This window comes from Phodopus roborovskii, unplaced genomic scaffold (assembly GCF_943737965.1).
Source record: "Phodopus roborovskii unplaced genomic scaffold, PHOROB, whole genome shotgun sequence".
NCBI classification, from domain to species: Eukaryota; Metazoa; Chordata; class Mammalia; order Rodentia; family Cricetidae; genus Phodopus; species Phodopus roborovskii.
The window spans coordinates 10452994-10466468 of record NW_026126571.1 but is presented as its reverse complement, the minus strand read 5'-3'; the positions used below and the strand labels follow the sequence as shown (position 1 = coordinate 10466468).

Here is a 13475-nt window from a genome sequence, read left to right as displayed (position 1 = left end):
TGGTGGTGAGTGTGTGGGGGTTGCTGGGCCACCTATCCCCCTCCTTGTTACAGAATAATCAGGACTTGGACTGTTTGGGAATATGATGTTATGTATGTCTGTCCTGCCCTTAAACATGCAAATCAGGACCTCCAGAGCACCTGGGCCCTTACCGTGTGCTATAAGAGGGCAGCATAGAAGGCACCTGGGCTCCAAGCCCCAGGTCCCAGAGCCTGAGGACTAGCTCATGGTGTAGACATGAAAACACATTCATGCCCAGAGCCTGAGGATGGTGTAGACATGATAACACATTCATGCCCAGAGCCTGAGGACTAGCTCATGGTGTAGACATGATTGATAACACATTCATGCCCAGAGCCTGAGGACTAGCTCATGGTGTAGACATGATTGATAACACATTCATGCCCAGAGCCTGAGGACTAGCTCATGGTGTAGACATGATTGATAACACATTCATGCCCAGAGCCTGAGGACTAGCTCATGGTGTAGACATGATAACACATTCATGCCCAGAGCCTGAGGACTAGCTCATGGTGTAGACATGATAACACATTCATGCCCAGACACTAAATACCTTACTCAAGACCGTGCCTGGTAACAGTAGTTAGTAAGTAGCTATTGTTATAACTCTTACTATTTATTTCATTCAAGAACGTTCTTTACAATCCTGAAAGTGTTCAGGAGACAATGGCTTCTCTCTGAGGCAGGGTGAGCCCTGAAATCGGAATGGCCCACACCAAAGCTGGAAGGTCAGGTAGGGTGCCCTGCTTTAGCTGGGAAGACCACATGGAAATACATAAAAATGGGTTAATACTTAAGACAGAGCTAGCCTATAAGAAACAAGTAACTGGCCAACAACATAATATCAAATACAGAGTCTCTGTGTATTATTTGGGGCTGGCGTGGCGGCAGGACAAGACTAGGCGGCAGGAGGAAAAAACCGTACTTCTTACATGGGGGGGGCACCCTGGCTAGGTGACCCTGAGCCCGTAGGATGCAGAAAGCGCCACACGGGAAGCTGGCACCACAAGGCCACACTTGTCCCTGTTCATTCCCGTGACCCCACTTCCCCTCAGCTCCGGCTGCTGCCAGCCTTAGAGCTTTACTCAGACGGACGCCTAAGTCACAGCAGAGGGGTTGACCTTGTGCAGGAAGCGGACCCCAGTTCCTCCAGCCTTCTCTTGAGGAAGAGGCCCCACAGTCAGGATTGTGAGGAGAGAGAGAGAAGAGACAAAGATCATTTTCAGACTCCAATCAGATGGCAGGAGCTGAAGGCGCTTAGGAAAGGGTTGGGGAAGGCATGGCTACTGGCTGTGTCTGCAGCAACTGGAAGTCCCAGGTTCAGTGGACACTGGTGGCTCTTGGGAGCAGGAGACCCCACGGAGATGCACAAGCCACAACGATTTATGTAAAGTAAGAATAAAGCCAGTCGTGATGAAATATGCCTTAATCCCAGCACTAAGGAAGCAGAGGTGAGAGAATCTCTGTGAGTTCAAGACCAGTATCATTTACATAGTGAGTTCCGGGCCAGGGCTACATGGTGAGACCATCTAAAAAAAAAAACAAAAACAAAACAAAAAAACAAACAGGCTGGACAGTGGTGGCACATGCCTTTAACCCAGCACTTGGGAGACAGAGGCAGGTAGATCTCTATGAGTTGGAGGCCAGCTTGGTTCCAGAACCTCAGGGGCTACACAGAGAAACCCTGTCTTTAAAAAAGGTGGGTAGGTAGGTGGGTGGATAGGTAGGTAGGTGGGTGGGTGGGTAGGTGAGTGGGTAGGTGGGCGGGTAGGTAGGTGGGTGGGTGGGTAGGTGGGTGGGTGGGTAGGTGGGTGGGTGGGTAGGTGGGTGGGTAGGTAGGCGGGTAGGTAGGTGGGTGGGTAGGTAGGTGGGTGGGTGGGTAGGTGGGTGGGTGGGTAGGTGGGTGGGTAGGTAGGTGGGTGGGTAGGTAGGTAGGTGGGTGGGTAGGTAGGAAGGTGGGTGGGTAGGTAGGAAGGTGGGTGGGTAGGTGGGTAGGTAGGTGGGTGGGTAGGTGGGTAGGTAGGTAGGTGGGTGGGTAGGTAGGAAGGTGGGTGGGTAGGTGGGTAGGTGGGTAGGTGGGTAGGTAGGTGGGCGGGTAGGTAGGAAGGTGGGTGGGTAGGTGGGTAGGTGGGTAGGTAGGAAGGTGGGTGGGTAGGTGGGTAGGTGGGTAGGTAGGAAGGTGGGTGGGTAGGTAGGAAGGTGGGTGGGTAGGTAGGAAGGTGGGTAGGTGGGTAGGTAGGTGGGCGGGTAGGTGGGCAGGTAGGTCAGTAGGTGGGTAGGTAGGTGATAGCAGGGACTGGAGAGATGGCTCAGTTGGTAAACTGCTTACTGTATAAGCTTGAGAAGCTGAGTTTGCATTCACAGAGCCCATAGAAAAGCCTGGTGCAGTAGCACAATCCTAGGATGCCAGCACTGGGAAGGGGTTACAGGGAGACCCTGAGACTCTGGCCAGCCAGTCAGTCTAGAAGAACCAGTGAACTCCAGGTTCAGTAAGAGATCCTGTCTCAAAAGATAAAGTGGAGAGCAAGAGAAGAAGCCACGTTAGCCTGTCATCTTTACATTCACAAGCAGGGGCAGGCTCCCCCCCCACACACACATGCACACACAATATACATAGTATACAAAATAATACATTTGCAAGAGCACAATGAAGCAAAAAGATGCGTGTAAGTATTGAAATGCATGCTTCTTGGGGAAGGAGGATGGGTGGGGACTGGACAGAAGCGATGGAGTGGATCCAGGACATAGTGAGGGTGGTCGGCTGAGACGCGGGGACAAGAGCATTTGCTCTCTGCATCTGGAGGAAAGAAAAGGAGCAACAAGACACAGGAGCTGTACTGCGGTGAGTCCACATGCCCTGCACGTGTGGCATGAGGAGAGCACAGGGTCTGAGCTTGGTGGATGAGAAGCAGAGCTCTTTGCTGCCACATTCAGCACCCACCGTGAGGCTGAGCCACACACCAGAGCTGACTGGCCTGCCTGGAGTTTGCACTGGAGTTTGCACTGCGGTTGGCAGGGGTTAGGACAGGCTGATTTTCCTCCTGCCAGAGAGAGCAGAGAGGGAGGGACCACACATTGGAATGGCTGGCGTTCGCCACCAGGAAGGGTACACCAGGATCTGAGAGAATGCAGAGAACCTTCCGTGGATTCTGAGTCATTGGGTCAGCATGGATTTGGTGAGCGCCTACTATATGCCAAGATCCACGTGATCTGCAGACCCATGAAAGCAGTGTTCAAATCAGTGGCCAATGAGTCCTTTTGCCAAATGCTCAGACACTAGTTCACTGGGGAAAACAGTCTGAGTAGGTTTCCTGGAGGACGCTCTGAATCAAACAGTCTAGGAGAGGTTTTGAGGAAGGGATGGTTATTCGCAGGGGAAACTCTCACAGCTCCTACAGCTAAAGGAAGCAGGGCCTATCCCTAGGAGGTGGGATCAGAGGTGATCCCTTCCCTCACTGAAGTGTCTGGAGATACCGCCCTCTTCCTGGGACCCCAACTCAGGGGATTCACACACTTCCCTGGGGCTTCCTGTTTGCTGGGGCCTGGTTCCTGTTGGGGGCGGGGGCTACCTCTGACAGAGCCCTCACCCGATTCCCACAGTGTGTACCTGCTGCTCCACCTGCCGGACCCGGAAAGGTGAGTAGCAGCCCGCCTGCCTGCAGCCTGCTGGATTCGGCTTGCTTCAGGGGGGCCACTAACCAGGTGCCGGCCCCTGACCTCGGGGCTCCCATTCAGCTGCATGGGCCAGACAGGGACAAAACTCTTAAGGCAAGCACTGTCTTACATTTCCATAGCCAAACCCCTCAGGAAGCTGCTGTCAGGAGGCTGGCTGGGCTCAGTCAGCTGAAGGCTTGACTGAGCCTGGCAGATCCATTCCAAGACGGCTCCAGGGGCCACTCACTGCCTGCAGCTCTTTACCATCCGGCCTCTCTCAGGCTGTTGGAGAGTCCCCACACATGACAAGTGGCTTGGCCCAGAGTGAATGGTTCTAGATAGAGAGGCCAGGCAGGAAGCATCCTAACTGCTCATGATCTTGCTTTTGAAGTCAAGCCAGTGATTGCTCTAAGTTAACTGTTCTGCTTGATGACGGTGAGTCACAAACCAAACCAATGTTCCACGGGAGAAGAATTACCCAGCCTCTTAGAAGGAATGTCAGAGACACACATGAGAATCTTTGACCCAATGGGTAGTCCTACACAGCCCCGTGCAATGTGTCCCGTGGACATGGAGACTGCCCATGCTCCCTTGAAGGGAAGAAGCCCTGAGTTTTCGGGGGAGTCAGCCCTGTTAAAGGAGCTCTGACTTGCCACTTACTAGCTGTGCAGCTTTGTGTGAGTCACCTAACTGCTCTGAACCTGTTTCTTCATCATAAAACAGGGGTGGGGGCCCCTGCTTCGCTTCCTGAACTCTTATGGAAATGGCTGTCAAAAGGCTTTTTGAAGGGTGGCTACTGTTCATTACATTTATTTGTGTGTGGGGAGAGGGGCGTATGAGGACATGTGATGTGCACGTCATGGCCTGTGGAGGTCAGAGAACAACTTGGGGGAGTCGGTTCTCCCCTTTTACAATGTGAGTTTGGGGGATCAAATTCAGACACCATCGGGCTGGGCAGCAGGCACCTTCGCTTGCTGAGCCATCTCTCTGGCCCTTGACTCCTATTTTACAGGCTGGACCAGCCAGGCGAACTCAGGGTTCTGGGGCTCCCACTTCCAGACTCTTGATGTTGTGTGTGCTGGTGTGTGTGCGTGTGTGCGTGTGAGAGAGCGAGAGAGAGAGAGAGAGAGAGAGAGAGGGAGGGAGAGAGGGAGGGAGAGGGAGAGGGAGAGAGAGAGAGAGAGAGAGAGGGAGAGAGAGAGAGAGCGAGAGAGAGAGAGAGAGAGGGAGGGAGAGAGGGAGGGAGAGGGAGAGAGAGAGAGAGAGAGAGAGAGAGAGAGAGAGAGAGAGGGAGAGAGAGAGAGAGCGAGAGAGAGAGAGCTGTGGCCCTCTGGGGCCAGCTATACTGCTATCTTAGAAAATGTCCCTCCATTTTGCGTGAACTTAACTAGATTCATTAGGGACCAGGGTAGGTCCTGGGCTTTGAAAGCCGTAAATAAGTCCATGACAGTGACAGACAGGGACACTGAGCAAGGACACAGCGGGAGGGCGGCATTCAACCAATCTGGGAAGTTGGGGTCTCCCATTGCCAGACATTAGCATGTGGGTCCGGTAGACTTCCTAGGTAACAGTGTCCCCAGTTGGCCATGGCCATTTCTGTCCCCGTTCTGCATGTTGAGTTGTGAATTCCATGAGCCAGGAGAGAACCGCCTAGGACCAGGCCGGTGATGGCCCATCCTTTCTGCTGCATTCTTCCTCCTGGCTCTAGGATACCTTCACCTATGGGACAGCAGTGGTTTGGTTTTATAAAGTCTGCATACCAGACGCTCGGGAATCAGCGGATGGCAGGCACTTGTGGATTCTGCAGGCCCCTGTGTCGGGGTCTTAGAGTGATGGGGGTTTGGGAGAGTGGAGCAGCCATAGCAATAACTAACTGGAAGCACAGACTGGGATGGCTCTGCTTGGAGTCAAGGCCAGGATGCTTTCGCCCCAGCCCTGACTTTTTCAGACCATACTCTCCTAGGGTTCTGCTGACATCCAGTACTCTAGAACTTTCTCCCTGGCCCCCGGAGCTCCTTGCAAGGATCCACCCCACGGTTCCTCCACATTGCATCCCTCTCTGCTCTTAGGGACAACTCTCCTCTCTGGTACTCACTGTCCCTTCTGTAAGGTCTGTGGTCCCTCCGGCTCTCTGTGAGGAAGGCACCCTGCTGCGAAGAGCTGGCAGATGGCTCTGGGATGTGTTTGGCTGACACCAGGGGCTGGAAGCTTCAACACCTTTTGAGAGGATTCCAGTGGGTCTGGGGTGCTTTTCTCCTGATCCCCTGAAATACGTGCAGCATGTGGAGTGTATTCAGTCCAAGCATGGGAAGGCTGTAGGCATCCTTGGAGACTTAGGGCCTTAGGATCCCTGGGCAGAAACTGAACTTTCTAAAGGATTTGCAAATCTAGCTCTCAGCTCAGGACAGTAGGGAAAGGGAAGGTGGGCATTTGGGAGGCTGATGGTCACCTCAGAGGGCAGTGACAGCCATGGCATTAGAGCTTACAGGCCCTGCAAGCAGCAGATGTTAGACACAGCCTATTCTAAACTGTGCCTCCCAGATGCTAGAACATTCTCTCCCAACCTCGGCTTCATTCTGCTGCATTCCCTGCTGCATATGCATATTTCTGTCTCTTTGTAGATGCTTCGGATAGTACCCCTGTCCGCCTTTCCTGCCCTCTTTCCCTCTTCCTCCCTGAGCTGCCTGTCGTTGGTCAGAAAGGCGTGTATCAGGCCCCTTTCTAAAACCAAGTATGTGGGGCATAAATCTAAGTATGTGTGAGTTTCATTCCAAAGCCCTTCTCTGACAGAATTCTCTTTCCTCTCTCCATGGTGACTGCTGGGGACCTGGATGTAAGTGCTCAGACAGGCATGTCCTTTCAACACATGTGTTGCCTTGCACCCCTAATGTGTGCCGTGTGACATGTATGCTAACCTGGGTGTCGTGCTGTACTGTGGGTGGCTCAGGGCTTGGGACTAGCAGATCTGTTCGGGTCTTTAAAGGGCGTAGACTTCCCAGCCCCTCCTTCCAACCCTTTAGTCCTGAGCCTGACACCAGCACACGCACATCCCCTGTTGTAGAGGACAACAGGGGCGCCTGTCCTTAAGTGAAACCACAACCTTGACCCAATCGCAACAGCCCAGTGGGCCCCAGGCCTCGTGCTGAAGGACTGGAGGAGTGTGGCATGACCTCTTATGGCACAGCCTGTGCCTACACAAGTTCTCAGGATCCTGGGGTATAGTCCATTGCTGAGGCTCAGCACATATTGGGTCACAAGTCTGTGCAAATCTATAGGCACTCTCCTGAGTTTCCTGTTCTTCAAACTGGTACCACCCCTCAGTGTGGCCATATTCGTTGTGGCTCATTTCTTATTTACTCAGCTGATTGCTCCAAAAAGGAAATGAATGTGAAGGAAATACATGTGAAATGGTGATTCAAAGTAAGGAGAAAATGGAAGTTGGGGGATGTGAGAAGGAACGTAGGATGGGGAGAAAATCCTGAAGCCAGCCACCCGGTCACGGAGCAGCAAAGACTGGACACCCTCACACTTTCCGGAGGTGTCCACAGTGCACCAGAGCTCAGAAATGTGTCTTGTCCATGTTTACTTTCCATCCTGAGAGTGAGAAACTATACCACCAAGGGGCTAGGGACTCAGCTTAGTGGAAGGGCACCTGCCTGGTGTGTGCAAAGCCATGGATTTGATTTCCAGCATGCTCAATAAATAAATAAATAAATGCCAACAGCACACGCGACAGATGTACAGGGACCGCCCTAGGAGTTGGGGCTGCTTTTTTAGGTGGGGTTCTGCGCTGCTTCCATCTGAAGCTATTTCTGTCCCCCAAGCCACCCACACTGGCCTCCTTTGCGCCCAGCCTCTGCCCGGATCAGGGCTGGCTTCTACTCCTGCCTGTATATCTGGAATGACCTCCCATGCATTTTCAAAATGCAGTCTTTTTGTTCAAGGTTACACCAGAGAGTATGAGCAAACACCCTTTTAACAGTTTAAGTACTGAGATGGACATTGATTGTTCGTTTGGTTTAGCTTTTGTGCCTGAGACGGGCTTCCCACCCTGTGAACCCAACTGTGCGGCCCAGGCTAACCAATGGCGATTGTTAGGATTACCTGAGTGCACACCCAACTTACGGGGTGTTTATCATTACTGTGTGTAACGTGTGGTTTGGATGCACAGCCTCAGTAATTAGGTACCCAAGGGTCCTGCTGTGTCTCTGGGTTATCTTCTGATGCCCGTGATGACTGATGCAGGGAAAGCTCTGGAAACAGGGTTTAAGGGGGGAGCAGCGCACACCTTTTTGAGGCCTAACCTCAGCCAGTGCCCAGCCCCATCCTCAGGATGAAGGTTTTTGATGGGTGGGGCTGGCCAGGATGCTTCTGCATTTTTACCTTGGCCTGGGAGCTTTGGGTCTTGGGTAGGCCTGGACTTTACGCTTCCTCCCAGGCAGAAGCAATCTGTGTCCGGAGGAGTGTCCTGGTTAGCGCAGAGCAGAGATGAGATCTCTGAGGGTCAACAGGCCCCCATTCTGCTTACTGCAGTGGCAGTACCGGCTGAGTGCCGGGCCACAGAGGCTTGGGATGTGAGGGATGAGCAGCCACAACCTCACAACCTCAGGAAGTGTTCTGCTGAGCGGAGACAGGGTGGCTGACAAACTATGCACAGCACTGGGGGCCAGAGCAAGGAGGCTCTGGAGGGCCAGAGTGTTTGAGAAGTGTCATGGAGTCGCTGCCCCTTAGGTCAACAAGCTGACAGGGACAAGGAAACAACGGAACTTGAGAGGAGCACGAGGTGAAGAAAGGGCAAATTTACAATGTCGGGCCCTGCACGGCCTGCTGAAGGCAGATGTGTTCTCGTGCTGCCCTCTGCTGGCTGCCGTGGAGAACGGCAGCGCAAACTGGAGAAGCTTGTAGTTGGTGGCGTCAGTTTGGTTCATACTGGCTGCTGTCACAGAGCAACCAGCCCTGGGCTGACAGATCCAGTTCTGTGGCTGAATGTGATTCTAGGAGCAGTAGCAGGGTAACCCGGAAAGAGCTCAGGTTTCTGTGTGCAGACGCCAGAATGGTAGGACTCTGTGTGCGAGCTGTGGACCCCCTAGCTCTACCTTCTGTGACTCTGGGTGATGGCAAGAGATACACAGACATGTCTGTGGATGCCAGATAAACTGGGTATGGGCAGAGAATAATTTACATCCTAACTAAGCTAGCACAGCCTGGCTCAGTAACACGGCTGCACTCAATGGGCCAAGTTAATCCTGCAGCTTCGCCTACAGTTTATTCAAGCTGGACTGAAATAGGAACCTTGCTGTCACGTGGGGGTTGGGTGGCGGATATTCGCATCTAAATGAGGGCCCTCTGCTATCTAGCACCGGGTCCTTTGAAATGAAAAAATCTGTACAGTGCAGCTCAACGTTATCCCTTGAGTTCTCTTGGCTCTCACACCCCATCTCTTACAGAGTGCCTAGTGCTGCGTGTACAGGGTACTGACCGCACTGTCAACACCGCCTGTGCATACAATTTAGAAAGCCAGGCATCCCTCCTCAGGAGCACAGCTCTCATATTTGGAGGAGAGTCTTCCCTGAGCACTCCTCCCGTGTAACTCGTGGGTCTAGGCATCAGGACTTGGCAAGTCTCAGAGCATCTCCTCCCATCCTCCTGGGAGCTGTTCAGCGGCTTCTGAGCCTACAGCTGATTGCGTACATGCTGCCGAGTCTCCCAATTACACCTTCACCCACCGTCCAGCCCCCCCTAAAGACAGCGGAACTTCTCCAGACTTGGGCCCCCGGCTGTTCTAACAGGTTTGTCGTGCTGTGTACCTAATCTTGCCCTCCCTTGCTCCTTTGCACACTGACCCCTCCCCTCCACTGCACTTTGTCTCCTCTGTTAGATGGACATTAAGTGGTTGAGGGAGAAGTGAATGAGGGTGGTGTGAAGTCATGGGAGCCCCACCAGGTCCAAAGCCCACTGGCGTTTTCTGACGAGGAGGAGGAGGAGGACCTGTTGGAGTTCATGTACATGTACAAGGCACCTAGGCGGACGGAGTTGCCCCTGGAGGTACATGGTGTCTGGAGGTGTGGGCTGGATCGTGTGTCTGCACTAGAGATTTGGGGGTCCTGAGTATGGCCTCATCACCTGTGATACTCAACATTAAGTGAATGGGGGGGGGGAATGACTTCCCTATCAAATAGGTAGGGCAAGTTAGCCTCCAGCGACTTGCCAAGGGGTATGTGGGAGGGGGTGGGTGGGGCGGGATCAGTTCTAGGGATGGAGAAAGTGCCTCTCCAGCTGAGCCTTTTCCTTAGCACCACGGCAATTGAAGGTTACCAGGAAACAATATACTTGGCTTTGTGGCCAGCTGGGATGTAGATGGCTTTGGCAGCAGTAGGACCGACCATACTGGCTGTTTGTGTCACACAAATGGGGAGTCACTAGTCATGGGCCCAGGACAAAGCCACTCAGGGCCGGCTCCTCTCTGGTTCCGTATGTACTGAGCTCTCTGGCCTGAGGGTCCATTGTGAGAATGTCATGATTCACGATCCCGTGAGAAGCAGGTAAGATGCTGGGACATTCCCCTTGACAGGCTTGGAAGCCTAGCTTTCCCGTTCACTCTGAGATGTGGGCGTTCCTTCACTCCTGTTCAAGGTGGATCGTTCCATGTTCTTTCATACGTTATTTACCCCACTCCTCCAGTGTGCCCACCACTGAGCTGCCAGTACAGATAAGTTCTGGGTACTGGCCTCAGAGCCTGGGAAACCTCGAGGTGGGAGAGTTCACTCTAAATATCCCAGGACCGGGATTATGCTTCTTTGTTTTGTTTTGTGTTTTTGCTTTCAAGACTGGGTTTCTCTGTGTAGCCCTAGCTGTCCTGGAACTTGCTCTGTAGATCAGGCTGGTCTCGAACTCACAGAGATCCACCTGCCTCTGCCTCCCAAGTGCTTGGATTAAGGATGTGCACCACCACCACCTGGCTTTTTTTTTTTTAAGACAGGGTCTTTAAAGCTGGCCTCAAATTCCCTCTGTAGTCGGTGCTGGCCACAAACCCCTGATCCTCCTGCCTCCTACCTCCTGAGTACCTCGATCACAGGGATACACCACCACCCCTAGCTGTGGTTCTGTTTAAGCTTTGCACATGGCTCCCCGCTTACTGCAGTGTCCAAGAAACAGGTGCCTAAAGAGGAGGTCTTCATTGCTGCCTCAGCCTATGTCCGGAAGTGAGTAGTGAACCTTTCTACCAGTGAAGGTGTGGCCTTAAAGGTCTGGGGGACACGGAACCTATTCCCCACTTGGGTGCTTATCTTGCTCTAGGTTAGCCAGTCACCAAGAGATAGTGATGAAAGGGACAAAGGCTTCCCACCAGTCTGGTGGGCAGTGAAGGGTGGTACCACCCTCCCTGGACCTGGGTACAAAGCCCTCTGCTGTGGGGCACATACAAAACATCACTGAGAAAAGGGAGCTGGAGGTGCATAGCTCGTGGGTAGAATGATTGTTCAGCAATGGACGAACCCTGGGTTCAATGCTCCAGTATGGGAGGGAGACAAAGAAAGAGCTAGCCGGGTGTGGAGCCCATCGGTAATCTCCATCACTTGGGAGGCTGAAGCAGGAGGGTCACAAGTTTGATGCCAGCCTGGCCTACAAAATGATCTCATGGCCACCTTGACTTACTTAGAAACACCGATCTCAAATGAATGAAGGACACTAACTAGGCCACTATGAGAGACAAAGATGGCTGTGTGTGGCCAGGCAGGTCAGAGAGTCAAGGGGTCTCCTAGACAAGTGACTTTTGAGCTGGTGCTCAGGGGGACTAGAAATGTACAAGTAAAGGGGGAATAGGGCTTCCGGTCATAAGGGCCCGTGGTATCAAAGCACAGTGGAGGGTCCTCACAGAGAGGCTTGGGCTGCGGACAGTGGATTGGGGCCAGCTCTGTGACCCCCATTCGGTGGCATTCTTAGGAGAGTCTCCCCTTTATTTCGGTTGTGATGCCTCCTGTGGTCTGTGCCTCCCCTGAGAGAAATAGTCCCTGCAGTCATCATTGGGGAGATGGACGAGGTGGTGTTGGTCTTTGTTGTGTAGCCATCTGGACAGTAAAAGGTTTCACATCCAGAATGATGCTTGGAAGCTTGACACATATACCAGGAAAGTTCCCAGAGGGAATATAGAAATGAGCAAAGGGCTGGAGCACATTTGAATTTGAAACAAGGAAGGTATGCCATTGTGCACAGCCCTTCCTTCTCTCGGGACTCAGGAGGCTGTGATGGCTTTCCTACCGGGCTCAGTCTCACCTCACAAACTGCAGGGGTGGGACTCTAGTAACTGACTCCTGTTGTGGGACCCCAGCTCTACCCATTGGGGGGGGGCTGAGCAAAGAAGGCGATGTCTGGGTACCTTCCCCGGATGCTGTTCCCTCAAGCCACATGGAGGACGCCCTTTCTGTTTTCTCCACCAGGCACCGCCTAGAACCCTTCGGTCCCGCTTCAGGAAGAAAAGTACCTCATCCTCGGCCACCGAAACCACGTCAGTGAGATGAGCCAACAGCACCGGACCCACAGACGTCTCCCTCTGCCTTAAAGAGCTAGTCACTAGTGACAGGGAAGTGCGCAGGCTGGGTGTGCTTTGAGTGTGCAGCCTCGCAGACATGGCCCTTACTCCTCCCCTCTTCTGCCTTTGAGAATTTTCTGTTCTTCCCTTTTTGTTTCTGGGGGAGAGGCTAAAGGGAAAAGGTGGTGGTGGAGGGTCACCTTTCTGTCTTCTGGGATTAGTTATTTTCCGCAGTTGAATCGTCATTGTGGCCACAATGTTTTTAGACATATAAGCACTCCTACCCTGCTGCTGAGATGGACGTTTGTAATTTATTTGTTGCATAGTTTTTAGTCCTGTACATGCAAACGAAGTGATCTTTTTAAAAACCCTTTCTGTTGTTCTTGGTACTAATACATTGGACTATGATGTATATATTACGGCTTTTAGCTTACTGTAATGAACTTGCAAGGGCTGCCAGAGATTCTGGTAAGTGAGAGAGCTGCAAAAACCAGAGATGTAGGCAAATACTTTGATTCTAGACAATGTCTCAACCTGCTTACAAAGCCGGTGCCTGTAGGGCATGCCTTCTGCTGGAAGATGGCCTTCGTTCTTCAAGTGGCTGTGCAGCCCGCAGAGCAGAGCTGAGCCAGGAGCGCAGGGTCTCAACCACAGGAAGGAAGGTTGCTGAGTCAGGGAAGAGGTTCAAGATCAGAAGCTTCTGAGGCCACTGGACCTGCCTTGGGCAGGCAGGTGGCTCACCCTTAGCAGAACCGTTTGCGGGGCAAGGAGACTCAGCTGCCGGAAGAATTCCAAGTATCTCAGAAACACTTGGCAAGAGTATTTCTCCTTCAGGGACCAGTGCTGTGGCTAATTTCTCCAGGAGGAAGAGCCTGCATCTGAGCGCCTTGCTTTAGAGAACACTAAGCAAAGAGAAAAGGCTAGAACTAGGCTTTGTTTCAGACGTGCTCACATAGCCACCGGAAGGCAGGATCTGGGGTGGACTGAGGCTGAGATCCAGGGGCAGCTGGCCCCTCTGGCTTGTGTGGAAGATGAACAGGATGGACTGGTACTCATGCTCACTCATGTCTTCGTGGATGATTTTTACAAGCCAGGACCACATTGAGAATTTTGACAAGTGTTTGACTTAGATGACATGGTGTGGTCTAGGAAGCCGCCTTCTCTCCCCCCTCCCCCCCCCCCCCCCCCAGAGCTGAGCCAAACTGTAGGGCTAGTCCATTTGTGCTCAAAGTCGGTGTTTTCTTTCCATGTAATGCACGCAGCCCAGTTACTC

The 13475-nt window shown here is 52.7% G+C and overlaps 1 protein-coding gene across 1 annotated transcript in view; it reads left to right on the top strand.

The window, feature by feature from the left end:
- Reep1 (receptor accessory protein 1) overlaps positions 1-13109 on the top strand; it is an 80857-nt gene extending 67748 nt beyond the window's left edge. The window contains exons 7-9 of the mRNA XM_051202986.1: positions 3622-3657; positions 9566-9720; positions 12111-13109. Coding sequence (XP_051058943.1) covers positions 3622-3657; positions 9566-9720; positions 12111-12191 — 272 coding nt within the window. The 3' untranslated portion in view covers positions 12192-13109. The remainder of the gene's footprint in view (positions 1-3621; positions 3658-9565; positions 9721-12110) is intronic.
- The last annotated feature ends 366 nt before the right edge of the window (positions 13110-13475 follow it).